This window comes from Merops nubicus, unplaced genomic scaffold, assembly GCF_000691845.1.
Source record: "Merops nubicus isolate BGI_N331 unplaced genomic scaffold, ASM69184v1 scaffold6051, whole genome shotgun sequence".
Taxonomy (NCBI): Eukaryota; Metazoa; Chordata; class Aves; order Coraciiformes; family Meropidae; genus Merops; species Merops nubicus.
In genome coordinates, this window is record NW_008588926.1 from 42952 (window position 1) to 70305 (window position 27354).

The window sequence follows — 27354 nt, forward strand, 5'->3', positions numbered from 1 at the left end:
GAGGAAGTTGGGCTGGGGCAGCCCCAGAGGAGAAGGCTCCAGCTGGGGAGACCTGCTGGGGGCTGCCAGGGGCCTGGCAGAGAGCTGGGGACAGACTTTTTAGCAGGGCCTGTTGCAACAGTACAAAGAGGGATGGTTTTAAATTAAAAGAGGGAGATTTAGACTAGAGAGAAGGAAGAAATGTTTGACACTGAGGGTGGTGAGCCCCTGGCCCAGGTTGCCCAGAGAGGTGGTCACTGCCCCATCCCTGGCACCATCCCAGGTGAGGTTGGCCAGGGCTCTGAGCAACCTGCTCTAGTTGGGGATGTCCCTGCTCAGGGCAGGGGGTTGGACTAGAGGACTTTGAATGGTTCCTTCCAACTCAAAACATTCTGTGATTCTATGATATAAAAAAATTTCAGGAAGCTCCTATGGTTCAACTGGGTCTGAAAGAGTAATAATACTGATACACTTCTATTTTGCCAAGATCTGCATAAGGTTCTGTACAAACATTTTTAAGAAAGTAGACTCCCACAAACAAAGGTTGTAGTCATTAAGAGAAGAATACTAGTTGTAATTTAAAAGGAAAATTAGAAGTGTTCTTAGGCTCAGCATAATTCAATTGTTCATCTTCAGGTGCTCCTGAGAGAGGACACCAATTAAAAGTCATCCATATCACTGAAATTCTGGACTAAAAGTTTAGAAAACTCTTCCCTGTCCCTTGTGCATTCAGTTCAATGCACAAGACTTGCACAATCCAAAGTAGAACTCAGGTTGACAAGTTCATATCTGGAAGAAAAAAACATATCAAGGGAGAGAGGATTCCTTTCTTTCCTCTCCCACATCATGATGCTTCAGGATAATTTAAGGGCCAGCCTTGCTCAGCGTGTGAAGACGACCAATCCCACAGAAGTCCAACTGATAAAACATTTGCTGGCCCTACAAAAAGTCTTATTATTTATCACTCTGCCCTTAATCGGTTTATCTGTCTGAACCAAAACCCCAGGATGCTTCTCAGATTGAGGATTTAGAGACTCCAACCATTCAAAAAAAAGGCATCTTTGTAATTCAGAGCTCTTTGATGATGCACGTGTGGTTGTCTGGAGTGCAGAGAGCTGGATAGCTCAAATCCCCAATGCTCTGCTGCACTGCTCCTCTGAGATGCTCCAGGAATTTCACATTCCTCATCACCTTCCGTCTTGGTGGTTTATGGCAGATGCTTTATGCTCCATCTGGTTTTCATTCCATGCAAGTATTCATCCTAATTTCTGGTTTTTGGGAAGAAATGGCACATCCTAATATATATAGGTTATAAAGAAAATCCTCTTTTCCCCCTATCCTATTTGAAGGGCACAACTGCTCCTGAGGCAAGTACTTCATGTTTGAGCTGCAGTAGTTCTTGAGTTTCCCTTGGCTTGTTTCTGTGTCTTCCACTCTCCAGGAATTCCATACCAGTGCACTGACACTTTTTAACATGTAAAAATCATAGGCTGTGGGACTGTGATGCTTTTGGGCCTGTGAACCTGCTCTGCTCAGGACAGTGACAGCCACAGCAGACGTTGCTCTGATTTGAGGTGCACATGATGACTCTACAGCACTTGCCTTCTGAAGTGCTTCAGTGCCCCTTTATAATGAGAAGTTAGACTCTGACAGCTCTACAACACAATTGCCATAGAGATGAAGTGTCCTGAACCCACTCTGGAGGTGTCCAGGTCAGGAACTGGAGTCCCCTGACAGCTCTGGTGCCAACAAAATCGTGCCAAGAAATACCATTTTCTTTTATATCAAAATTCCTAGAAAATAATTCCTTCCTTCCCTTCCTCCTTGACATACCCTCAAATCCCCAGAGAATACATCATTAACTTGACTTCAAGTCAAGTTTATTAACAAGACTTCAACCCCAAGCCTCCTGAAAATAGTTTCACCCCAGCAGTTACAAAGCACCTGGAGAAAGCACCCAAGACTGAACCATGGAGCTGAACCAGCATCTCACCCTGGTTTCCTCTTCCAAGCAGAGTGGACACCACTGACTGCAGAAAGCAGTGTGGTGGATGAAGCATTCCTAGCTGACAAAGCTGGATCTTTGTGGGAAACGACTGCTTGGCAACTCCTCCTGACATTTGGCATCTCCTTCAGCTGAGCAGCCAACAGCTGGTGGTGGCCATCCTTGGGGAAATGCAGCAGAGGACACACATCTGAACCCTGCCCGTGCTTTCCTTTGAACCTCAGCTGCTGTGGAAGGTGGTGCCTTCAGCAGGGGAGCCAGGGGTAAGGCTGGGACAAATCCCTCTCACCTCCAGCTACGTTAACAGCAGGAAGGTGTCTGATAAAGCCTTGAGACTCTTCCTGCCTACACTCTACATCTTTATTTTATGCAGACTGTCCAGGTTTGATACTTGACTATATCCATCTGCTCCCCAGTAAGCTGTAAGAACCTGAATGTGTTTTCATGTCAGGCTGAGGCTCTGTCATCATGGTTTGCCTTGAAGGCTTTTCACAGCCTTAAGAACCTCCAAAAGTGGAAGTTTGAAAGGGAAAAGGGAAAAAGTGGCTTTTAAAACAAACAAAGCTATTGTGGGAACTCCATAAAGCCCCAAACGTGAAGCTCTATATAAACCCCATGTGACTGCTCCTGTGATCTGGCTACAGCAGACAAGCTATCTCCTGGTTTTAAAAGCATGGAGCTGAAGTAACTGCAGCTCAGATTTTGTTTAAGCAGCCTCAACTCCCTCAGCATCCCCCTAATTGCTATTGATGCTGCCTTGCAACAGCAGCAGAAAGGGCCTATTAGGCCAGCGTTGACTAATTAGGTTCCAATGAGTTGCTCAGCCTCTACACACGACAACAATCAATCCATTTAATCACCTCATTGCTTAATAAAAATTCAAATCCTCATCTACACCCAGCTAGGATCACGAAGGGAACGCTGCGAGGGCTTCCTCTACAGCGTGCCACGCTGCCTATTTGCAAGCTTTTGCCAAAATATTCTTTTCCATCAGGAGGTCCCAGAGAACACGTTGGAGGCAGGCTGTAAACAGGACGTCGTATCACACAAAAAAAAAGCTGAAAATGTGGCCAATGCTTTCATAAACATTGGCCAACCTACCGTCGGTGAAGTCCAAAGCGTACACTGGAAATCTTCGTGCAATGTCATCAGAAATCCCCTTGCCAACGTTGAGAAATTCATGCAGCTAAAGAAAGGAAGGAAGTGCTGTGTCAGTTGAAAGGCTCATGTATTGTTAACGAGATTAACCTCCTTATTCAATAGTGATAGGGGCAAAACGGCTCGCTCTGAATAGGGCATTCAAAGCAGGTTTTGTAAGGATAATAAAAATAAACCCTTCGATTCGCATCCTCAAAGGCATTGTCCAAGGAAAGCCCGTGGACCACCCTGTTTTCCTCCCTTCCTTCCCTCTCCCCCCTCCCCTTCAGATCTGCATCCCTGCTCTGCAGGTGAGGGAGCTGTGACCCACTGAAATCACCCTGGCCAAGAGCAGGGCTAGACCCTGGGTACCCGTGGGTTGAATGCCTTTCCCATCTCTCTAGCCAGCTTCTTTTTCTGTAGATACCACCACCACCAAAAAATTCTTCCCCCAAATCCATGAGAAGCCTCTGAAAGGGGATCCCCAGCAAGTGTGTGGCATTGCCAGGCAACAGGGAGACCTCAAACAGATGTAGTAAGGACACTAAGACTGTCTACACCTCACATTGTGAAAGGCTTCCAAAACCCCAGCTCCTTCTCTCCCATTTCTGACCTGGGAGTCTGCAAGGTGCACTATGGTTGTTGATACAATCTGATGCTCAGCACAGGCAAGAAAGAACATTTCAGAAGCATGTGACAGCTGCTATTGACTTGTAGCCTCCCAATTCTATCAACCACAGCCTTACAGAAAGCACATGGAAAGCATCATTGCAGGCAACACTTGCAAATGAGGCACCTGTCAGATATTTTTCCTGTTATCCTCAAATCTGAGTACACAAACTACTCTGAAAATCAAATGCACCTTAATACAGTGCTAATTATCCCAGCTGTCTCAGCAAAACCTTTTCATATGTTCCTTGCAGGACTAGACACAGAAGACTTCTCTGCTAGGGAGTATGGGAGGGGAAACAAAGCACAGGTCACAAATTTACCCCAGCAAATCATCTCAAAACAGCACAGACATCTTCCTTTGGCTGGTTTATGTGCAAACTGAGAGAAGGACTTGCTCCTACAGTGTTTGTTTAGCAGACTACACACAGCTTGTCCTCTTCTCATGGGACTCACCTGCTCTGCAGTGTCTGGAAGATCAGAGCCATGAGTGAAACACAAGGAGAGCTCTCCTTTAGAGGGAACACACCAGGTAGGGTTTGGGGTGCAAAGGGTGCCTGACAGGACCAGCTCCTCTATCAGTGGCTATGACACCTCCATCAGAGAATCAGAAGGTTTAGGTTGGAAGAGACCTTTAAGATTGAGTCTGTTAACCCAGCACTGCCAGGTCCCCACTGACCCATGTCCTTCAGCACCACATCTCCACAGCTTGGAAACCCCTCCAGGGGTGGGGACTCCACCACTGCCCTGGGCAGCCTGGCACAGGCCTCCACAACCCTTTCAGGGAAGACATTATCCTCACACCCAACTTAAGCCTCCCCTGGTACAACCTGAGGCCACTTTCAGCTACAGAAGGCAAATCTGTTGCATTTTTGCTAATACACCTGTATTACTTTTGGACAGTTTCAACTCTCCAACCTGAACAAGCAGGATGAAAAGACAGACAGCAGCATAACAGCTGCTTTTTAAGCATTTCTGAAAAAAGCCATGAGCTTAAACTATATTTAGAGGCGTATTTGGACATCAAAGCCATATGCACTTGAAAAGCAATTTAATTTCCTCCCCCCCCAGAAAGACATTCCTGAAGGCACGAGTCAGCCAGAGAATCACAATAGCTTTAATGACTAATGTGTTTACTTGTCTTGCTGCAGTGAGTATGGGGAAAATGATGCTCAGGGTATCTCATCTTCTGGAGAAGCCACAGGCTTGTTGCTGGCCTGGGGCAGGGAGGGAAGGGCACCCATGTGCAATACCTGTCCCTAGGCAGTTGTGAGCATGCAGAAGAGCACTGCCTAGCTTCTTGTCTTCTAGCAAATTTGAGAGAAGGAGGAGCTAATGGGTTTTGTTTGTGACCCCCCCAACCCCCTCATCCATTTATTTCCTGCTCACGTGCAGGTTGAGACTAGGCTGGGGAATGGAGAGGTCAAGCTAAACCTCATCAGTGGCTACACACAAAGGAAAGTTGTTTCTTCTGTACAGTTCCTCCTCTCACTTTCCTCTCTGCTCTGCTGACCTCCTACTCAAGTTGGATTGCACTGAGAAGATAAAAAAAAACAAGTTTACTGACCTCTGATGTTCCTCTCTCTTTGTGGTTTTATTTAGCCCCCAGCCTATCCACCACTCACCTTCACTGTCTATACTCTACTCCAGACACGTTCCAGTCTGGCTTTTGCCTCCTGCCACCTTCTGAGGTTTCCAAAAATCTTGGGAAGGACGGTGCTGGCACTTTGTTCTGGCCCTTTTTGATCTAATCCTTCATACACTTCAGTGCTGGGAATTTCTTGGACTGACACTCCCTGCTTCTTTCTCCCTCTGTGGGTCAGGTTTGGGTGACCTGTTGGGTTTCTACTCCAGTTTGTGGTGGCACCTCTCCCATAGTCCTGGCATCTTTTTGATTTAGAATCCTGATACTAGGTGGCCTTGTCTGGGACGTTAGAGCTGCATCCCCCACCAACACCCAGCTCAAGGCTTATTAGGCTTTAGGAACCACAGCTCAGGTATCCAGCACCACATCCTCCTCAGTCATTATTAATGGCCTTAAGTCCTTAATTATAAGGATTTCATAAGTCTTCCTTACTCTCATCTTCTCCAAGTCCTTCCAGTGTTTCACCCACTCTGCTCCTAACATACAAGGGAGGACAGAGGAGCAAAAGGAGCACACACACACACAAATAAAACCTAAATAAAAGTTCCTCAATTTTAAATTTTCCACTTTCCAAATTCCTCCAAGTCTTTTGCCATAAAACACATCATTTGTGCTGGAGGCTAAATCAACACAGCCAAGCAGAAAATACCTGCTCCAACAGCACTGATCCTTACTCTGCTCTCCCCTGAAGTACTAGGGGGTTGCACAACTATTTTAAGCAGACCAGGGACACACTCTCCTCCCTCCTGCTAGTACTGAGCAAGCACAGTCCAGCCCCCTCAGGAAATCCACACAGGTATCAGACAGAGACAAAAACCACAGCCAGAAAGCATCACAACCTTCAGGGGCTCCTCCACGAACAAAACTGCAATTAGATGTCTCAAACAAAAGCATTTCAGGCTGACAATTATCAATGTAGCCTCACCTAAAAAAAAATCCTCTGAGATGAGCTGAAGCAAATTGTGCTGTAGGCACAGCATGGCTTGCAACTGTCATGTCCCCTGCAGCATTTTATTATCAATGTAGCCTCACCTAAAAAGAAATCCTCTGAGATAAGCTGAAGCCAATTGTGCTGTAGGCACAGCATGGCATGCAACTGTCATGTCCCCTGCAGCATTTTAGCTGAGGTAGAAATGAGCACTTGTGAAAAATCTCACTCGTGCACAGAGCATTTAGGCCCATTCCCCTCCCAGCACTGCAAGGTGAAGGGAGGAAGGGAGGCAGGAGGCAGATTTTTATGCTACCATAACACTTGACCCTCCCTGGGCCCTCCCAAGGGCTCACTTGTAATAATACAGTGGGTCTGGATTAGAGTATTTGTTTCACTGGAGGTGGTTCACAGGTTGAAATTACACTCCTGGTCTCATATGAGCTTGTGCTCATATCAAATGCTTCCTTTTTAGAAGGCTGTCACACAGGGCAGGCAGAGGGGGAGGAGATGCTGCTGGAGCTGGATCTCATAGGGACTGAGGAGTGCAGGCTATGATCTCAAACCAACCTCACCTCTCCAGACTTTTTGTTAGAACCATAGAATTGTTTGGGTCAGAGGAGACCTTTAAAATTATAGATTCCAACCATTAACCCATCACTGCCAAGTCCACCACTAACCCATGTCCCTCATCACATCTTCGTGGCTTTTAAACCCTACCAGGGATGGGGACTCCACCACTGCCCTGGGCAGCCTGGCACAGGCCTCCACAACCCTTTCAGGGAAGAAATTGTTCCTCATGTCCAACCTAAACCTTCCCTGGTACAACTTGAGGCTGTTTCCTTTGCTTGCCAGGGAAAGAAAACTCCATCTCAGCTCTTAAGTTCTGTGCTGGCAGGGCAGGGTGGGGGACAGCTTCTTCCAGGTGATATGAGATAGAGTTACTGCTACACAGGCTGCACCTCCTGAGAGCTGAAGGGTAAAACACTTTAAAACCAACAGTTTACCCACTCCAGACTATGAATGGTCAACACCAAGAACAAGTGCTAAAGAAACAGCATTGGCTCAGAGCCATCAAAAATATGACTGGCCAAGAGTGCTTGCCCAGCGAGGCAGGTAGGGACCACCACTTCTCAGGGCCAACAGTATCACATCCAAAAGTCTTCACTAACTCACAAAGAAAAACTTCTAATGATGTTCAAAAAGTGGTAGTTTTAACCCAAGACAGAGACAGACACTTCAATTGCTCTAACAAATATTCCTTTGAAAGACCAAGTGCCAACGGTTAAACTTAATTTACCTAAATTACATCACTGTAAATACTTCAAATAGCATCACTCTGAATGACCCAGGTTTAAAAAGGGTTTCAGGATTTGTTCTGCAAATTTAGGAGCAGGTATGGGGTCTAGAGAAGTTCAAAGCACTACCTATAAGCAAGAGGATTCTGCAGGAAAAACATGAGCTCTGCTCATTTCCAGATGTGCGGATCAAACCCCCTTAAGTCTATCCCAGGCAAGAAGTGATAAGTTAACTGACTTCTGCACTGTAGGCAACCCAAAGCTTCAAGGTTATTTGTAATCTGGGGGCAGGAGCAGCAAGCTAGAGGTGGCACAGTTTGTTTTTCCAGGTATGCTGTCTGGTTAAAGAATGAATTTCAGAACGGAAAAGCAAAGCGATGACCAATACACAGGAAATTCCAGAAAAGAAAGCAGAGTTACAGCATTTCCCTCAAACTCTCAAGCACAAAGCAAATAACCTATTACAGAGCTACAGATCAAACAGTGAGAAGTCAAGCCAGACACTGACAGGCAACTTTTAAGTGAAATTGCTGTGCAGAGTTGGCCAAGAAGCCTTCTAGCTGTAGGATAGACAAGCAGCAGCTTCCTTCAGAGACTTCTGATTGTAAGGATTAAGTACCTTGGACTGACAACACGCAGTGATCCATTAATCCCACCCCTGACTAAGCATCTGGAATCAAAGTCCTGTAATCATTTCAATCCCCTGCTGCTTTACATCCCTTCAGCACCTGCCTTTTTTGAAGTGTCTTGTTTTAGATTTACAGCAGGAGCCACGGAAGGTGGACATACACACAGCAGCCTTTTGGAGAAACCTCAGTGCTTGCTAGGAGAGCCCAAGGGATGCAAGCAGCCCAAGGGCTTCACCTCCTTACCCAAACCCCCTCGGATGGATGCCTTTGGACAGGACTGGACCCAGGGCATGGTAGATGGTGGCCAGGCTTACCTTGAGTGGCTTAGGGCTGTGTGACTTGTGCCCATCACTCATTGCTGAGGGTCTCTGATTCACGACCGTCAACAAGTGGCGTTGGTGAACTAAAGCTTCCTTGAACTCCTCTTCAGTTTTGGTTTCCAGGAGTTTCTGCCGAAAGGTTATGTCTGAAAACATAGTGGCAAAGGTCCTACCCACTTCTGTGGCAGTTTTGGTGCTTTTCTGAGTGGAAAAAAGAAGAAAAAAAAAACACAAACCACCTTGTACAACTCTTTTCTTTCACTTCTGAAAGGCCAAATCACTTATTTGCCCCACTGGGCAGCACCTGAAGAGCAATTCCCTGGTTTCCAGGACCCCAGAAACACCCAGTGGAGAAGGGTACACGTGGAAGCTGTTGTAGATGAGCACACCAACCACAGCAGGATCCTATGAGGGCATCAACACACAGGCCCTGACCAGAAGTACTGGTCAGTCTTGCTTGCTCAGCTTCCCAGGACACTATCCAAAGCTGAATCGTGCTGAGCGTGCATTTTAGCCCCAGTTTCCCTTCAAGGCTCCTAAGATAAAACAAACAAAGAGTCTTTGCTGTCCTACAGCATCTCAGTATTACTGCCATGGGGGTGGGCAGACACTAAGTCCATGTTCCTGCAGGTAGGAGTGTCCTGATGTGTTTTCCAGAGGACTGATATTATCATGCACATCTGCTTCATCAGCTTTCTCATCTCTGGGCATTAAAACTCAATTTGGTTGGCTTCTCTGGGACAGTTCTGGCAGGACAAGTGAAGGTTTAGAGCCCTCAGCTAAAGGAACTCCTGGCACAGGGGAAAGCATGGGCAAGAAGCAGCTGAGCATGCACACAGGCAGCACTATCTACCTTCAATGCTCTGAAGGGACAGGAGACTTGCAAACATGAAAAGGAACAAATGTCTGTTTGCAGGCTTTAACATTTCTGTGGGGCACAGGCCTGACCTTCAAGGGTCCAGCTTCAACAGCACCCAAGCACCTTGGAAATCAGCCAACAAGGGGAGCAGTAAAGGAGACTGAGTTCCCTATCCCTCCACAAATCCACCAAAATCCAAGCTCTACAAACTCTGACCTGCTCCATTGCTTGTACCACTTGGGTCAGGACAGGTAAGATAGTTGCCAAGGCAAAGTTATGCAGAACCATAGCTCATTAGGAACTCCTTTGGAGGCAACATTTTCACCCACCCACCTCAGTTACACTCCACACTTATCATGCAGCAAGTGTTAGAGACACCCAAACAACCACCCTCCTTTGGACAGCCTCCAAGCTCCTGGCATTGCTGTGAAAAGTAGTAGCAAGCATATGTGATCTGAACTAGTTTTCATGATTCATAACAAAACAGATGAACAATTTCTTCATGAACACAACCAAAGCATTCAGTGTTACTCCACACAGAGGCACGGACGTGTGGGTGGCACTGTGCTGGTCCCAAAATCATCCCTAACACTAGCCTTGCTCCATCACTCTCACTGCCCTGCCTCCACCTCTCCCTCACAAGGAATGGCCTCTTGGATGTGCTCAGCCTCTGTTCCTAAGGAATGGTTTGGATTTAAATGAAGATAAATCTGCTCTGGGAGATGCTTTCAGAGTGTGTAAAGCTTGGTCTTCTCAGACAGAACCAGCCTGGATCAGGGATCACAAAGGAGGCTTCTTTCACCTCTGAGAAGCAGTGATCCTTGGGCTGGATGCTTCAAGCTGCTCCCTTCCTTTGCTTTGCCAGAGAGATGAACAGTTTAGACTAACAGCTCAGAGACTTGCAAGAGAACAAATCTTTTCCATCCTTCTTATTAAAGCCAAGGATCTGGATTCCTCAGCACAACAGATGCCCATTTTCTGGGCTTTTTTAATTTTTTTTCTCTCCCCAAACAAGGCTCATTGAATGTGTTACTGTCAGCAGGTTAATTATTTTAACTGCTGTACCAGAAATGCGCACTTAGAGCTGGCTCCATCAACTCATTTCAAATAAAAAGCATATTGGCAACTGCAGCTCTGCTTGGCCTCCACTCCCTTTCCTTAATTTGATGCTGTCCATTGGAACTGCAGACTTTCAGGATGCAAGAGGATGCAGAGCTGTTTGTCGGGTGCTTTGCACGTAGCTGGCCAGAGATAAGCCAAAAAATGAGCCCTACAATGAAGAAGAGATCAATGCAACTGCACGTGGGTTCAGTTGTTTGCCTGCTGTTTTTCATAAGGAACAGCAATATGTTTTCAGCCTGTTGGGGTTGAGATCTAAGCCAAAAAAGCATTGAACTGCTCGGTGGGGAAAGATCTGCCAGAAATCCTGGGAAATGAGGAAACACCAGTATTTCCATTTAAACAAGGGTGGTGGTGGAGTGGGGAAGGAGACGGACCAGACTAGGTCCCAAGGTCACCCAGATAGCATTGAAGAGAAGGAAATTGAATCAGGATATGTCCTGTTCCAGACAAGGTCCCCAACCTCTCCAGCACCTCCCAGAAGCACAGACCTAGCAGCTCCAAGGTGTAAACAGCCAGCTTAAGTGTGAAAAGGTCTCGAGCTTTGAACTGTTCAACCATTAGCTAGAAGGACACACCATCTTCATCAAGCCAGAGCTTTCTAGGAAGACAGGACGGGGATCCCCAATTGACCTGGATGCCCCCCATGATACTGCAGTAAATGTGTACTGCTGTGGAATTTGTTGGCCCTGAGTACACCAAAGAATCAGTGACTACACTTGGACAAGCTTTAACCTTGCTGCTTCGAGAGCCAAAAGCTGAGAAAACACATTCTAAAAGGACCTCAGAACAGTCTGAGCTTACAAGTTCTCCAGCTCCCAAACAGTCTTGCCCATACTGCAACAGAGCTCACAAAACTGCATCTTCCTCTTGGTTACATCAGTCCCCCTCCAACTGCTGGAACCACGTCTGCAGTGCAACTCTCAGTCCCATCCAAAACGTTTGGTGGGAAGCAACCCAGATCTTTGCAGTGGGGCATCAGCTGCAGACTGGCAGGAGCCCTTCACAAATGTGGCTTTGACCAGCATTCCTTACCTCTGAAAATAATAGCTCAGCTGGTAAAGCTGGAGGGGGCAATCTGTGGAGCAATATATGCACCAGAGCTGTAGCTCTAGCAAAAAGTGCATGGGGACTCAAGAGACACTAGATCTGCAGTGTTCTCCTCCCAGCCAGGCTAGAGGCCATTCTCTAGGGTGAGATGAGGACAGAGCTGACTGAGCTACCCCTCACAGACACAATATAAACTCTTTTGACAACTGCTGAGATCACCTCAGGCCTTTTCACCTCCCTTTGTGTTTCAAAACAAATACCTTGTCGTTAACCCTACAAAGAGCCTGAGGAAAAGCAATCTTAGGAGGACCCTCTGAAGCACCCAAGCCAACGAGCACACCTTACTCACCATTTTAGGAGGAGCCAGGACTAATATCACAAATCTCACTTCACAGGAGTTTTCACCCCAGTTCTGAGGCCTCTCCAGGCGGCTGATGCAAACGTGACGTCGCTGAAGGGACTTGATAGTGCAACTGTCAAGGAAGGAGACATCATCATGTCCAAGCTCTCTTCCAGCACACAACGTTCACAAGCACACATCCTAACTCTGAGAAACATAAAACAGTTGGGAAAAGGGCACTTCTGAAATCTTCAGCAGTGACTTTTAAGTGAAGTTCAGCCCAATTCTGCGAGATCTTTTGTAGGCTTTTCATGATTTTTATGGGAGATCACTTTCAAGATTTCAAGGTGTTTTCTCCCTCTTTCCCCACCTGGTTTTCAATAGCCAAGAAATAAAAAAAAATAGAGAGTGCAACACACCTAGAGCTACAGAAGCTTCTGCCAAAAAACCCTCTTTTAAAAAAACCAACACCTACATTACTGGAAAGCAGTTGATGCTTTATTTCATTTCACCTGATCTCCCAAAATGCTTTTGGAAAGATTAAGGCAAGATGCCAATCCAATCTATTTCCACTTCTTTTGCCTTGGGCAAACCTCTCTCTGCTTGAATTGTTTCTCTCTCTGCTCTCAGTGGTTATTTTTCCTCTTTCTGGTAGAGCTGTGTTACAGAAACCAAGCTGACCCCCTCACTTAAGATCAATAGAGGCTGTAGCAGGCAGGTTTAATGCTTGGAGGGAAACCCTTGGCTGCAATCCAGGCAGCTCTGCTGGGCATGTGATGGCTGTTGGATTCCCATAACAAACACTAGCAATAAGTTGTTGGAAATAAACACAGAGAACATCTCTGGAAGCCATGAAAGACCAGGTCTGTCTCTACCTCAGGCTATTTAAATGAGCCCATTTCATTCCTTTTAACAAATATTCTCAAACACATGCATCCCAATTTTGTTCTAGTAACAGCTCCTGAACTTCTCTGCCTGTGGATGTACTGGTCAAAAGCATGTTTCATTTTATAAGTTCTTAATAACTTCCATATAAAAATCAAACCATCAAGTGTGTTTCTATTGACTTCCTTGCTCACAGATTGGAGGCAGTCTACTTACACAAACTCACCTGTATTAGAACAATGCCGGTCATGAATAAAATGACTGCTTCATTTATGTCCTAATACCCCTCCACCACAGCCCCTTGTTCTTTTTCTACCCAAATTAGCTTTGGAAGGAAAAAAAGATCAAGGCAGGTGCTAAGGTTAGGAATAAATCTCTTCTAAAGTAATTGAAAATAGAGTACAAGCCATTGTCTTGACTAAACCCACAGTTTGGACCTGCAACAATCCTGGGTTTCAGACAAACAGGGGAACCTTCAAGTGGTCCAACATCTTCAGTTCCCTCCCTGTCCACCTGAAGTAGCTGCCAACAGCAAATGGTTCATGTGCCATGAGCAAAAGTGATCCTTATTTTAAGCTCTGTCCCCAGCATTTCCATACCTTCAGCTGTCGAGCTCCCTGGTTACTTTGGGTTGTCAAGGAAGGCTTTTTGGGCATTTTAAATATCATTTCAGCTCCAGAGATGGCCACAGCAGTTGGTGTCATGTCAGACACCTATTGCTCACAGAGCTGTACTAACACCTCCCAGACATTAACCCTTTCCTTCCATGTCTATTAGGCAACACCTGACCTAGAAAGGAACTACTGAAGTACAAAGCATGACCATAAAAGAGTTATGGGTAAGGGTTGTTCACAGCAGGACACACACCAGTGCCTGAAGTGGAACAGGATTCTGAAGGCATGCACATGAGCATGAGTTTGCAGGTGTTGTGGAGGTACAAGTCACCAGCCATTTCTCAGCAGTACCTGCTTGCCTTCTCCCACCCCATCTGAGTAAACCCAAGAACTAGAACACCACAAAAAACAAAAAATAGAATTTCAGCTGGCTTTCCTACCTTGGGTAGGAACAAATGTGCAAGAGCCCTTCTCCCCTAGCTACAATCATAATGGTTTGGGTTGGAAGGGACCTTTAAAGATCATTTAGTTCCAATCCCCTTGCCATGGGCAGGGACACCTCCCACTAGAGCCGGTTGCACAAGGCCCCATCCAACCTGGTCTTGAACACAACCAGGGATGGAGCATCTACAACTTCCCCGGGCAGCCTGTTCCAGTATCACCACCCTTATAGTGAAGAACTTATTCCTCATTTCTAATCTAACTCTGTGCTCTTCCAGTTTAAAGCCATTACATGATGCCACATAGCAATGTAACAAGTTATGGGGGAAAAAGTCTCTTGCATAGTGCAAGAATCAAGCCAGCCATGTTCTTCTGTAGCTAGCTTTCTCCATGAGGTGACTAGGTTATGTTTCACCTGAAGTAACTCTTCTCTAAGGCCATGCTTTCCAGAGAGGACAGTCCTGCCAACACTGTTGGGCTACACCACCACCTCAGCTCAAGAGCTTCTTGGGTACAGAGGAGAAAACTTGACTCTAAAGGGCTGCTCTTCATTATTGGCTTGCTTTCACATCCAAGCTGCTTTTCCTGGCTGCCATGCCAAAGCCATGTGTTCCTCTAAATCAGGAGTCCAGTGGTATCACCTTGAGGGACTGGGAAAGGGCACAACAAGAGGATCTCATGGGCAGTACTGAAAGATTTAGCAACACTGAGCACATCCACAAGACACCAAGAAACCCACTATTATTGCAACCTGTTTTTATCTGAAATAGTTTTATCCACAGGCTTTTCACACCCATGAGATAGTTTCTTTCAACTCTTCTGTAAAAACCTCTCTTGACACTGACATGTGCATCTGAATCCTTGTACTGCTTCCACCAGTAAGAGTGTGGACCACTGAGGAACTTCCAGCCTACTTAAGGTCAATGTATGGATGTAATTAAGTCAATATATTATAAATAAAGCTGAGTTGGTTTAAGTGAGGGTAAATCAATGTGAAATTATTTTGTCTTATTATTTTTTTGGAAAAAAAATAGTGTCTCAGTACTTTTAGTGCAAGGCCAAGGTACTTCTGCCCAGCATCTCAAGCTTTTCTTCCAATTTAAGCCATTATTTAGTTGACTCAGATCCTGTTCCATGGTGTGGCATTTGTGGCTCCTATTTTGATATAACTCCAGAGTCCAGATACAAATCTAAGACAAACCAAAACTGCAGTCCCTACTAGGCTTGTGAAAATATTTGTAAAGGATAAAAAAAAAAAAGCTATTTGGTTCACATGGAGAAATATCAAGTTATGCAAGACTACAGGTGAAACTCAGCATAGCTCAGGCCAAGAGGAAAGTCACTTCAAAATGCAGCAACTTTTTTCAAGTAGCCCTTGAGTTCCCATTAAAAAAATAAATTGAGGGATAAATTAGCCAAAGCCCCCAAAAACCTGAGAACTAGCAAGACATTTTCAGCTGACTCTAAATCGAGTCTGGTTTGGCCAAAGCCTCCAAGTTCCCTTTTTGGTTGGGACTGAGCTAAATTTGATTCTTCTTTGGTTTGGCCAAAAAACTGAAAAATCTATTTTCACCCAGGATTAAGTCACACAAGGAAACGCTGGGCTATGACTTAATGAAATGGCAGGTTGTGTCCTCAGCAATTTTATCTTGATCCTCCAATAATTAGGCTCATAAAAAGAGTGTTTAAATTACAGCATGTATTCCTGCTTTGTTGTCCTCCTCTCTTTCCAGGCTGTGTATGGCACTCTGATGGTGAGAACTGGCAACACTCCACCAAAATCACCAATACACCAAGTCCCACGTCCCACACCCAAGATGTTATCAGAGTAATAACACAAATCTCAACGAAGTCACAAAAAAAGGTCAAACTATGGAAACCCAAGTGAAACAAAGTCTTTAAACAGGGCAAGACAGGAAGTTCATTCACAAACAAATTATCCCCTGCAGTAAGAAAAAGTGCCCAGCAGAGGTAATCAGCTCGCCAGCCTTTTCCTGCCCTGATGCAGAACAACAAGGACACTTCTCACCCACAGCAAACACATCTTCCTCCACAGAGCAGCTCCAGGGACAAGCTTTCAGAAACCAGAAGGTGCAAGTGAGGGGTGAAGCTGGGACCAGCAAAGCCAACTTGCCCACAGCTTGGCATGGGGTTGCTTTCAGGCACTTCAACGAGTCATCCTTCTCTCCAACTGATTTCTTTTGGGACCCAAATTCCCAATGAGGGGGTTGAATCTGAGAACTTATCCTAAGAGAGCACCTGCAAGAGCTCCAGCTCTCCAGCATAACCTGGGACAGCCCCACAAGGGCAGCTACAGGCACCTAAAAGAGAATGAATTGGTTCTTTGAACCCAAGAAACACTTGAGAGATGATGGTTGTAAATTTTGGAGAAGTGGCTTTTCTTTACAAGACTCCAGATCTTGTAATCATTCCTCTAAAGGATAATATTTGTTTTAAGCCACTGAACTGTTTAATTTCCCATCACCTCCCATTTTTCTCTGTGAAGGAAGGGGCACTGTTCTGAGGAATACACTGTAACTGAAGCAGCTCTGTTTGAAATCTATTCAAAAACTGAACCAGAAGCAACGTGGCTTTTCTCTAGACCCACAGACCTGTGTGTCTGGGCAAATCCTTCAACACCTGAAATAGGCTTTGCATTGCTTTTGTTGAGAGATCTATTTGTAGCATTTTTACCCAAACCATCAGCTATGCACTAAATCTGAGTAGCTACTACTCTTAAACTCCACTTTATTTGAACAACAGTCTTGTTTGATATCCAAAATGACCTCAATACCTGTTTTTGAAAGGCTACCTGGGTTTTTCTGAGTTCAACCCCTCCACAGGAATCACTGCAGTGACACACTAGATCAAAGTAAGCAATTTTACAGCAACACAAACCACTAAACCATTCTCTGCTTGCAGAGGGGCTTTTCCCCTCCACTTTGCCTGTTAAAAGAGCTTTGGCAAGTCAGTTGGATGCACTGAAAATAAGTCCTTCACCAATCCGTGGGCCTTAGCAAAGCAGCCAAAGGAAAAGGCTCTTCAGCTACACAAGCCAGATGGGAAAGCAGCTTGCTTTCATGGTTTTTTTTTCCTGAGGATTCAGCTTTAGAAAAAGCAGTATCTATTTATCTGCTGGCAAGAAGAGGATAGCCTGGAAGTTGTGATGCCTGGGGAATTCCACTCGGCTCAGGGAGCATTTGTTCACTAACCCACACAGCTGCTGTTTCTCCTAGCAGGACATCAAGGAGAGAGAGAGAGAGAGAGAGAGAGAGGTCCACCAGCAGTCAGGTACAGGTTACTAGAACATTAGGTGCCTTTCACACCTCAAGGGTCAAAAAAATTCCTTAAAAACAGGCATTTGTATCTCTGTGTGTCACACAGTGAAAGCAGCAACTGGGTGTGATAGGAGCTGGTTTGTGGTGAGAGCTACTTCTCCATATACTCTCCATTGGATGATGGGGGGACACCTTCCTTGGGCCTTTTGAGCCACAGAACTGTGCAACATCAAACCCAATAGCTCTCATAGCAGCTTCTTCCCCACCTTCCCTGATCCAGGCATGCAAAGCATTCAGTTTACCACCTCCACGTTGGACCGTGGTAGGTCCAGGTGGCTCATGGGGAACTTTGGGCACCTTCCTGGTAGTAAATCTACCTGCTGCACCTACCTCCTGGTAGAACATCTACCAAAGCACCTCCCTAAGCTCCTACTAACAGCAGAAATTCTCCATGCTAAATAGCTAAGTCTAAGGATACTAGTTCTGCCCTCCCCACTCTAGGACAGCTCTGGCTCTCTCTCATCCCAGGTTCTCTACTGAACCAGCCAACCACCAGCTTCACAGTGAAGCAGCAAGAGATCTCCAGGCTCCTTTGTGTCCTGCTGTTCTGGAAAATGCTGTGGATAGGAGGAAGAAAGAGCAATGTCCATGGTTTCTACGGTAAGAAATCGTGTCCTTGACTGAGGAAGCTAGTCTGTAACTCTGGAGATTTGCCTTCAACTTAGAAAATCATCACATACACAAACACTGAGCAACATTCATCCTTCTAGAGCTGAAGAGTGCCAGTTAGTGAGGTATGTAGTACTGCTGTGCCACTCTCAGCTAGACAGGATCTTAATGAAGGAGTCTCAAGGTTTCCATAAACCCATGTACCCTGGTATACCTTCAGCAAGATCAGGTTTTAGTCATTCTTGACAAAAAGAAGCCCCAAAGCCTATTGTTAGTCAGAAGCCTCTTGCTTTCCTGACTTTAGTGGAACATTCAAACCTTTAGATCTTCAACTCCTCAACAGTTTGTTCTGTCATGTGGCTATAGCCCAGATCCATGTGGTACATCTGACCTTGCTGTTGTTTCAGTAGACCTGAAACTTTCAGGTAGATCACCAATTCCAGCAGAGGCAGAATAGCTATTTCACCCTAGGTTTTCCTCACCTCTCTTCCCACTAAGAAAAAGTCAGGTCAGGAAGAGCAGCAGAGAGGAGAGAGGGGAAACATTTTTTTCTGTCTATTAGGAATGCTCTTCTGCAACCAGGCTCCTCACACTCAGTGAAAACCCCAAATGTTCCTCACCACTCTTCCCACTAAGAATAAGTCAGGTCAGAAAGAGCAGCCCTCTTTCCAGCAGAGAGGAGAGAGGGGAAACTAATTTTTCTGTCTATTAGGAATGCTCTTCTGCAACCAGGCTCCTCACACTCAGTGAAAACCCCAAATGATTTTTTTTTTCCCTAGCTCTGAGCTAATTTTGGCTTTAATATTTCCCCTCAAAATCAATGCAGAAGCAACATGACCAAAACCAAATCCCTGAGATACGAGTCTCTGAGACTCAGAGGGAATCTTCTCAGTGCTGATCAGTAGCTAAATGGTTGGGGTCAAGAGGCTGGGGCCAGACTCTGCTCAGTGGTGCCCAGCCACAGGCCAAGGGGCAACGGGCACCAACTGGAACCCAGGAGGTGCCACCTGAGCAGGAGGAGAAACTTCTTTGGGGTGAGGGTGTTGGAGCCTGGAGCAGCTGCCCAGAGAGGCTGTGGAGTCTCCTGCTCTGCAGAGATCCCAAACCCTCCTGGCTGTGACCCTGGGCACCCTGCTGGGGGTGAGCTGCTGGAGCAGGGGTGGGATGAGATGATCTCCAGAGGTCCCCTCCAACCCCTGCCATGCTGGGATTCTGAGCTGCAATGTCTCATTAGTATAATCCTACCATGACACTCAAGCCTACTTCATCCACTAGGAATAAAAAGTTATCTACAGTTCCCAAAAACCAGCAGTGCTCATTTCAAGTTTAGCAAAGCCTATAGAATAAATACAAGGATAAAGAGCAGTAGCTGTCTTGAAAGTTCTTCCCACTCATATGGAAAAATTTTTCATCAACAAATTCCTTTTACTTCAGAGTTTTGGAAGTTGTTTTGCAATCTGACTTGAAGAAAAATGTAAGATCTAAAAATATGGTTCACAATCTGTTGCACAATAGCTACAGCAGAAATACAGTGCAATAATGAGATAATTACAGTTAATAACTCATCACTGCTTTCCCACCACTTTCTTCTCCCTCTTCAGAGTAACAAAAGGAAGAAACAAGGAAAGTTTTGCACAAGACACCTTCAGGCTGTGTAAGCTTATTTTTCAAACCCTGTCTTGTCATGGGAGCTAGCATTACTCACATGGATGCATTTAAAGCTTTTGGCACATTCCTCCAGAAAAGCTGAACCTCCTCTTTTCATCTCATCTATGTAACCACAGCATTTGTATCATGACCTCTAGAAATGCTTTGTTATTGAGTTGATGCTCCCCAAAAACCTTCCACAGAGCCACGTCACATGCCACAGTAGAAACTTCCACCTTCTTCCCTTCTTAGAGTAGGATACACGTATCCTTATTGCTGCTACTCTACCTATGACATCCAAACAGGACAAAAACTACTCAAAAGCCCTCCAGGTTGGCCAGCAGAGACCATTTTTCTGCATCAGCTCATGATGTTCTTTGTGGAAGCTGCTCTGTGCATGCCAGGAGTAAGAGTAGAGCTGACAGCAGCACAGACATCACCCAGTTCACTTAGTTCACCTAGCAGAGCCCTGATATGCATAGAGACCACATCTTTCTCTTTCATAACAGATTAGAAACAAGTGTGGGGTGGTTTTTTTTGTTGTTGAAGTTTTTTGGGTTTATAAACCCATCTATTTCCAAGGCAGAACCCACTACATTTTTTCCCAGCCATAAGCAGAGGGTAGGAGAACTGCTAGTAGAAGGAAAGCCATTGTGACAGATGTCTTAGCAAACTGGCTGTGAAGGCTGAAATATGTGTGTGCACTCCACGAGCCTTTAGGCACCTATCCAACATTTCCTAGTAATTTCTCTGGGAATTAACTTATTTCTTGACAACTTGACTTAGAGACTGCATATGCATAAGGCAACAGACAGAAGTCAAACTGCATGGCTTTGGTTGGTTCAGTGAGTCAGGTTCTGGCCTCTCTCTGTGAAAGGACAGTTTGGCTTGCACGACATGCTTGTCTTTGAGACAGTAATTTCAAAACCCAGTTTTGGTCAAGTGGAAGCTGGGGTGAAGTCACCACGTCTCATAAATCCCAGGTGACAGAGTCTTTAATGTCTTAAGGGTCTGCTCCGATGCTTAAACAGTGTTGACAATTAATCAGTGCCTGAATTAACTGTCAAAGTAATCAGTGTCTAAACAGTGTTGGAATTTCTGACTTTAATTTTCAGTTACAAAGTTTAGATGTTTTCATCAAAGGACCTAAGAAATCTTTTGGTACAAGTTCCCAGATGTTGGCAGGCAAAGTAAGCCATGAACCACTTTGCTTGTCTCTTTCAGAAGTTCCTCTCATTAACATTTCTCAGTAATTAGCATTTTCTGGCTCAAACTTCTTTTTCAGCATTCTTAGCTTATTAACACCAGATTTCAATAGCATCCAAGAGCTTAAGAACCTTGTGGTCATCTCTGCCCAGGCTACTGCTTGTCCACTTGCAATGAGGAGCAGCCCAGTGCTGAGACTGAGATCCCACAAGCGAGGATGGATGGAGAAGACCTCACTATCTTGACTTAAAAGGGCATTTTCTGAAACACTAATCTTCCCAACAGCAGGAAGAGTTAAAAGTTTTGAGCAACCAGTGGGTTCTGCTAATCCAACCCAGGTACTTACATGATACAGAGCCAGGACTGCTGATACTGCACCCCTGTGACTGTCGCCGTGACCCCTTGAATTGTATCCGATAAGAGGTGAACTAGGAAAAGAAAAGAGAAAAATGTTACAGGCTGTCCACGTTTGGCTGGCAACTGAAACAACATTTCCCTTCAAATGGAAGCTGAGTACTAATTCCAAGCATATTTATCTATCTGCAGAGTGGATTGATGCAAGGGTGGAAGGTGGCAACAGAGACAGATGGAAACGTTTCTCCTGATGCTTTTTGAATTCTTTCCTTAAACTAGTGACAGCTTGGAAAGGCAGCTGTTTGCTTCTCCCAACATCAAGCCACTGCAACATTAGGTTATTAGATTAGCATCATTCAACACACACACACAGAAAGGACTGGAAGAGCTGTCATCTTCCAAATCCCTTACCCTCTCTCTCCCTCTTCTCAATTATTGTTCTCCTACTAGTTTATAGCACTGCTGGTTTGTTTTTTTTTAATTGGCAGAAAGCCTAAATTAAAGAGATTATAAATGCAAAGCTCTAAGACAGGTAGCAAGAAGTAACTAAAGCATGAACATGCTTACTACATGCTCAGGACTTGACATATCTGTTAAACAAATTCACTCAGGCTGTGACAGTTACATTTGAGGTGCGATGTACATGTTTGTATGTTGTTTCCTGGTGACTCTGAAACATCAGGGGTGCCTACAGAGAAACAATGCTTTGTTAAGCTTCTTGATATCTTGGGCTAAAAGGTGGCATTTTAGACTATGCTACAACATTTCCTGAGAGCTTCAGGTGACACGTGGGCCAACAGCTTTGGCTAGGGCTGAGTTTAGGTTTCTGAAGAAACACAAAGTGCCTCTCGTGCCTTTTGTTGGGCTGGGAGCAATGTGAAGGCTCAGCCCTCCCCAGACTATTACCTGTCCAAAGCAGGCAAAATTCCCCAGGCTGTGTGAATTCACAAGGCAAAAAAGCCACTTCTGAAGAGACACCAGAAAGTGTCTCCTTGCTGAAGAGCATCAGACACTTGTCTGAGGACAAGCACACCTAATGGGTCCAAACAGACAAGACACTCCAGTGCTGTAGACTCCTCACCCCAGAGAACACCACTGTGTGTCATATTAACAAAATAAGGGCAAGACTCCATCAAAATACAAAATCCCTGGAGATATGAGATGCTTCAGTCTGAGTGACAGGGAAAAATAAACCCCCAGTGTCACATGCAATCTGGGGACCACCCAGCAGCGAGTGTTCAACACACCACCGATGGGAAGGATGACAACTCAACAGCAACCCACAGGCAAGAGCAAACCAAGAGCTGATTACCATTCCCTTCTCGTGGGGTTCCTGAATCTGTGAATAAAGTGCTCATGATTTTTTCAAAGTTGCAGCTTGGCTCCATGTTCTCAGGGTCTTCAGCAAAGTGTTTCAGCATCTCTCGAAGAACGTCGTCCAAGGAGGTGGCTGTTTCATCAAGGATGATACTGGCTCTGGCCAAAAACCCATCCAGGTCTCGGTGGGCTCTGACTTCCTCCTCAAAATTCTTTAATTTCAGGTACTGTGTTAAGAAGAGGTCAGAGAATTAGGCAGTTACAAACACCCAAAGGCCTCGGATCTGTATAGTTCACAAGCAGTTTAGCTGCGGCTGCTGCCAACCTATGATTCTGGAATCACTCTGACCATTCAGATCCCATTAGAGAAGAAATGGGAATTTTATGCATTAATGCATTGAAGGTTTGCATTTTCCAGGTTCATCCTAGCACAGGGCCTGGAGGTGAATGTCTAGTTACCATTTATACCCTGACATAGACAGCAGAATTGAAAGAAATGAAGTGTTGTCTTTTTTTCTGAGGATAAAGCCCATAAGTTAGCTTAAAAGGAAAAATGCTTAAAGGTAACATTTAATATCCTCTTTAGGTTTAAATAATTCAAGAAGTTTGCAGAAATGTGGGAAAAGTTATTTGCAAGAAACTGGCTCAGAGCTCAGCAGCATGAAAAATTACCAGTGTGCATCTCTGTGCAACCTGACCCAGTTCTTCTCAAACTGGGACCCATCTCTTCCCAGTGCTCCCAGTTAGGGAGCCTGTAGTGGGAGATGAGGAATGCCACCTGGCCCATCACCTTTTGGACACTTCCTAAATTTCTACTGTTCCCAGCTCCCAAGGAAGGTTTCTTTCTTTGTGCATAACATTTAACTATAAATCAGTGAGGTAAAAGACAGCAGATGGAGGCTGAAATTGTCTCAGCTCTCTGCTGGCTCCCTCTCCTGTCCCAGACTTATTGGCCTTGAGATGAAGAAGCAGCCATGGTGTATTACTGAACCTCAGCTCCTCTCTGTGTTTGTCAGCTGTGAAGTTCTTGAGCTGAAAACCCAACTACAAATGCATCTTGCCCCTTTCACAGTCCTTGGAAATCCACACACGGAGTTACTGCTCGAAATGGGACCTGCACTTTGTTCTAGGGAACTTCCTTCTGACTGGAAACCAACCAGGCTTGAATTCATGATGCTGAGGAACAGATTGGCAAGATAAATTTCAACCCCCAGATCCCCTTAACATCCCCCAAGTTGCAGGACTACCCCAGCACCTGACTTGTGGATCCTCTCCTCTCACCTCCCCCCCCCTTCTCTACCTTTTCCATTTATAGCCTAGACACAGGGAGAGGAAAAAAAAAGAGCTAACATCTCACTAATTACTGTAATTATCACAGCAACTATCAAGTTGTCAGTACACATCCATTGCAATTAGCACTGTTTTACTTTGCATCAATCACTTCTTACACAGCATCCTTGAGAGGGAGGAATCTCTGGAAGATTTCAGCTCCCACCCCCAAGGCTTTGTTCCCATCTGCTCTCAGGAGAGGAGAGAGTGACACAGCTACCTTACAACTCCACCTAAAAAAAGACAGAACTGCAAGTGGCCAAATCAGTCTCAAATTATCACTGTATGAGAGCAGGTGAAAGCACCTACTGCTGTGTGTATCACTGGTGTCCATGAGGTCACCATATGACCACCTCCCAGAGGGAACTAAATGTGCTTTTGTGGCATGCAGAATCCAGCCTAGGATGAAGGTTCAAGGAGGGAAGAGCCCAACTGACCTAGACAGGGTTTAACAAGGTGGATGGCAGAGGAGGAACTCATGGAGGTATGAGGAAGGTTAAGAGCATCAGGAGTCCCACAGTGCTGAAGAACTTTGGAAAAAAGCACCAGTAGCTTCATGTCACCAACTTGTCAGACACATGTGAGAACGTGTCCACCAGAAGCAGAACAGAAGCAGAAAGTTGAGGGGTAGCTGAGGGACAGCAGAACTGACTCAGAGGCATTCAGAAGAGGGCTATTATTCACCCACATCATCTCAGTCAACACTGCTCTTCCAGCAGGCTGTGCATGACAGCATCATTTGCTTGTTGTGGCAGGACAGCACTGCCAGCAGCTTACTGCAAGTCATAAGGATTCAGCTCCAGCTCTGCCTCAGGCTTCAGGCAATATCTTGGGTAAATTATTTTCCATGCCTCTGTCCTGTTTTATTCCACTGCTGCTGGTCCTTTAGAGGAAACAGGGGCAATACCCATCCTTATCATCACCCCCGTGGCACTGGGGCAGATCTGCACATTAAACATTGCAAGGCAATTAAGCCTCCAATAAAAGGATATAAATCCATCACTCCTGGAGACAAACCAAGATGAAATGAGTGGGAGCACTGGTACAGCAACACCTCAGAGACAGCTCACAGAGTTCCAGTCAGACACCCAGTGGTCCCAGCACAGATCAACAACTGCTCCTTCACAAATGCATTTAGCTACACAGTCAAGTCACATCAGGATACTTGATGCTGGAAACTTGATGCTGGAAACTGCTTAGCAAGAAACCCAAGACAGGTACCCAGCAGCCATTTTAATAGCACTGAGCATCCCTGAATGCAAAGCTGCACGTGGCATTGTGGCAAGGACAGAGGCTCTTGTGTCAAAGAAGGGGGAACATGTCCCAGCAGCCTATCCAGACTTCAGGCAGGTCTCACACACACACTATCTGCAGAAAAGAGCTCTCAGCACTCACCAAGAAGGCCCAAAATGCAAGTTCTCTGATGGGTGGCTGCTCTGGAGAACACCTCCACTTACAGACACTGCAGTAACTTTACAAGAAGGTGTCCCAAAACCCACGTTGTCTTGAACAGAGCTGTAGAGTGGTTTTGCCATGGTTGCTTGGGCCAGTTGTCTCAGGAACACATCACAATGATGACTAAATAGTTCAAAGCTTGTCAAGGACCTTCCTATTTATGCCTACAAAGTGCCATGCTAGAGAAGAACTTGCTCAAGACACAGATTACTCTTCCAGGACTCCTGAAGGGGCACAACCTCAGTGTAGGGGCTACCACCAGACATGGGGACAACCTCTAGCAGGGAAACACCTCCAGACAGTTCCTGTCCCAACCACTTCTCTGCTAGTGATTCCCCCTTCCCAAGACACTTGAAGCCATCTCCTTCATGACTCAGGTCCCAATTTCCATTGTATTTGAGGCACAAAATTTCCACTCGTCCTCCCTGGAGACAAAAATTGGCACTAGTGTCTTTTCTCAAGCCCTGCTAAAGCATTCTAGCTCTCCAGTATTTGTTGCTCAACAGTACACTAAAACGCTCAGGCATGGACTAAAGGGCAGGAAAGCAGCAATCCTACAGCTCTGAAAAGGAGAAATAAAATAGAAGAGACATTTATGTGTTAGCACTTTCCAACTATTTCTTATCGGAGGCAGATCCTGCATTTGGGCTTAGAATTTGCACTTTAAGTGATTAAGTTCTTAGGTTACTTTCAGTCAAGTGCATACAACTCAGAGAACCTTGGCTCTAGTAGTAGACAAGACAAATTATTGACAAAGACATTTCCATTCCTGAGCACAAAATAGCTTATTTTAACCTCTATGACTTAATATCAAACTGTTTATGTTTTCTGTTGAGAAGTTGGGGGTTTTTTTGGTTTGTTTCAGGGTTTTTTTTGTGGTTTTATTTTTGTTTGGGTTTTTATTTGTTCATCTTTTTGTTTGGTTTGTTTTGAACTTGAGGGGAAGGTTTCTTCTACTAAAGCTATCACGTGCTTTCCTCCTCTACTCATTCAGCCAGCTGAAAGACCTCTTCAGGATCTGAGCTTAGAGGCAAACCAGAGTTAAAGCACTAAGATTTCCCTAAAAAGCCCCCAAGGCTTTGGTACACAGATTTAAGAACCCAAATTCCAACCTGCAACATATGATTTACCAGGATCAGTGATGCTGCAAGATCTCATGCAGGCATCCAGCAGATGAGGACAAGAGTCAAGACAACTTCAAGCACCAGGAGCCACAGCTCCAAAGACAACAAATGGGATTAAATATCAACCCATTTCCTCTCTGCATGTTTTCTGTGCCCTTTCATAGTTGGAGGCTTGTAGTAATACAGCCTGTATGAGGTTTTTTTTTGCCTTTTCACTGTATGAGGGATTTTTTTTGCCTTTTCACTGTATCATTACTGAGTTACGGTCTCGAGAGCAAGTGTAAACTAAATGTTGTTTCCTAGTTGTCTTCCTAAACCACGTGTTTCCAGGGAATTCACTCCTGCAGAACCTCGTGAAGGCAGATCTGATTAGCTGGGATAAACAGGAAACCAAATCACAGCAATGCCTATGGAGTGTTTCTGCTCTGGGCTGGGGAGGAGCCTGGATCTCTACGGTGTACTCTTGGATCCCTTCGCAGGCAGCTGCAGAAGAGAAAGTGATGAATTAACGTGTCAAGGAACTGTCTGGGACAAAAAAAAAAGCCATGGAACAATCAGAATTACACAGAAATTGTTTGGAGAAGGAGCAGCACGTGGCTTTCTAGGTTTTAAGATGAATTCAAGGAAAGAGGCATTAACATGCCTTCTGTTTAGGCCAGTAAAAAGCACCTCCATGCCCCAGAGTCTTTCAGGAGCCTTTTCTCTGCTTCTAGGTGATGAAAGCAATAATAAATAGATCACATAACATCCCTACTTACCTTCCTTGATGTGTGCAGCAACACGCAGCCAGCACTTTCATTTTCAGCTGGAAAAGGAGGAAAAAAATAAAATCAAATCAGGCAAGTGTTACTGTCACAGATATCTGCCAGGCAGCAGGAACCAAGCAGGAGGCTCAGAACAAGGTCCAGCATCATTCTCGTCACAGAGGATGATCTCTAGAGAAAAGCAGAGACAATTTTTACAACATTTCCCATTTTGGAAGCATAAATGAAGTGTAGAAGCATGCTCTGGCATTATCTGATCAGTTGGGGTTTGCATCTCGCAGTTTGTTTTGGTG

The 27354-nt window shown here is 45.2% G+C and overlaps 1 protein-coding gene across 1 annotated transcript in view; it reads right to left on the reverse strand.

The window, feature by feature from the left end:
• The window catches only part of SLC4A11 (solute carrier family 4, sodium borate transporter, member 11), a gene marked incomplete at its 5' end in the record, with an annotated part of 55575 nt that extends 28473 nt beyond the window's left edge, over positions 1-27102 (reverse strand). Inside the window, 7 exons of the mRNA XM_008949403.1 lie at positions 3086-3170; positions 8605-8811; positions 11988-12111; positions 21065-21146; positions 21698-21760; positions 22385-22616; positions 27056-27102. Coding sequence (XP_008947651.1) covers positions 3086-3170; positions 8605-8811; positions 11988-12111; positions 21065-21146; positions 21698-21760; positions 22385-22616; positions 27056-27102 — 840 coding nt within the window. The remainder of the gene's footprint in view (positions 1-3085; positions 3171-8604; positions 8812-11987; positions 12112-21064; positions 21147-21697; positions 21761-22384; positions 22617-27055) is intronic.
• Between the last annotated feature and the right edge of the window lie 252 nt (positions 27103-27354).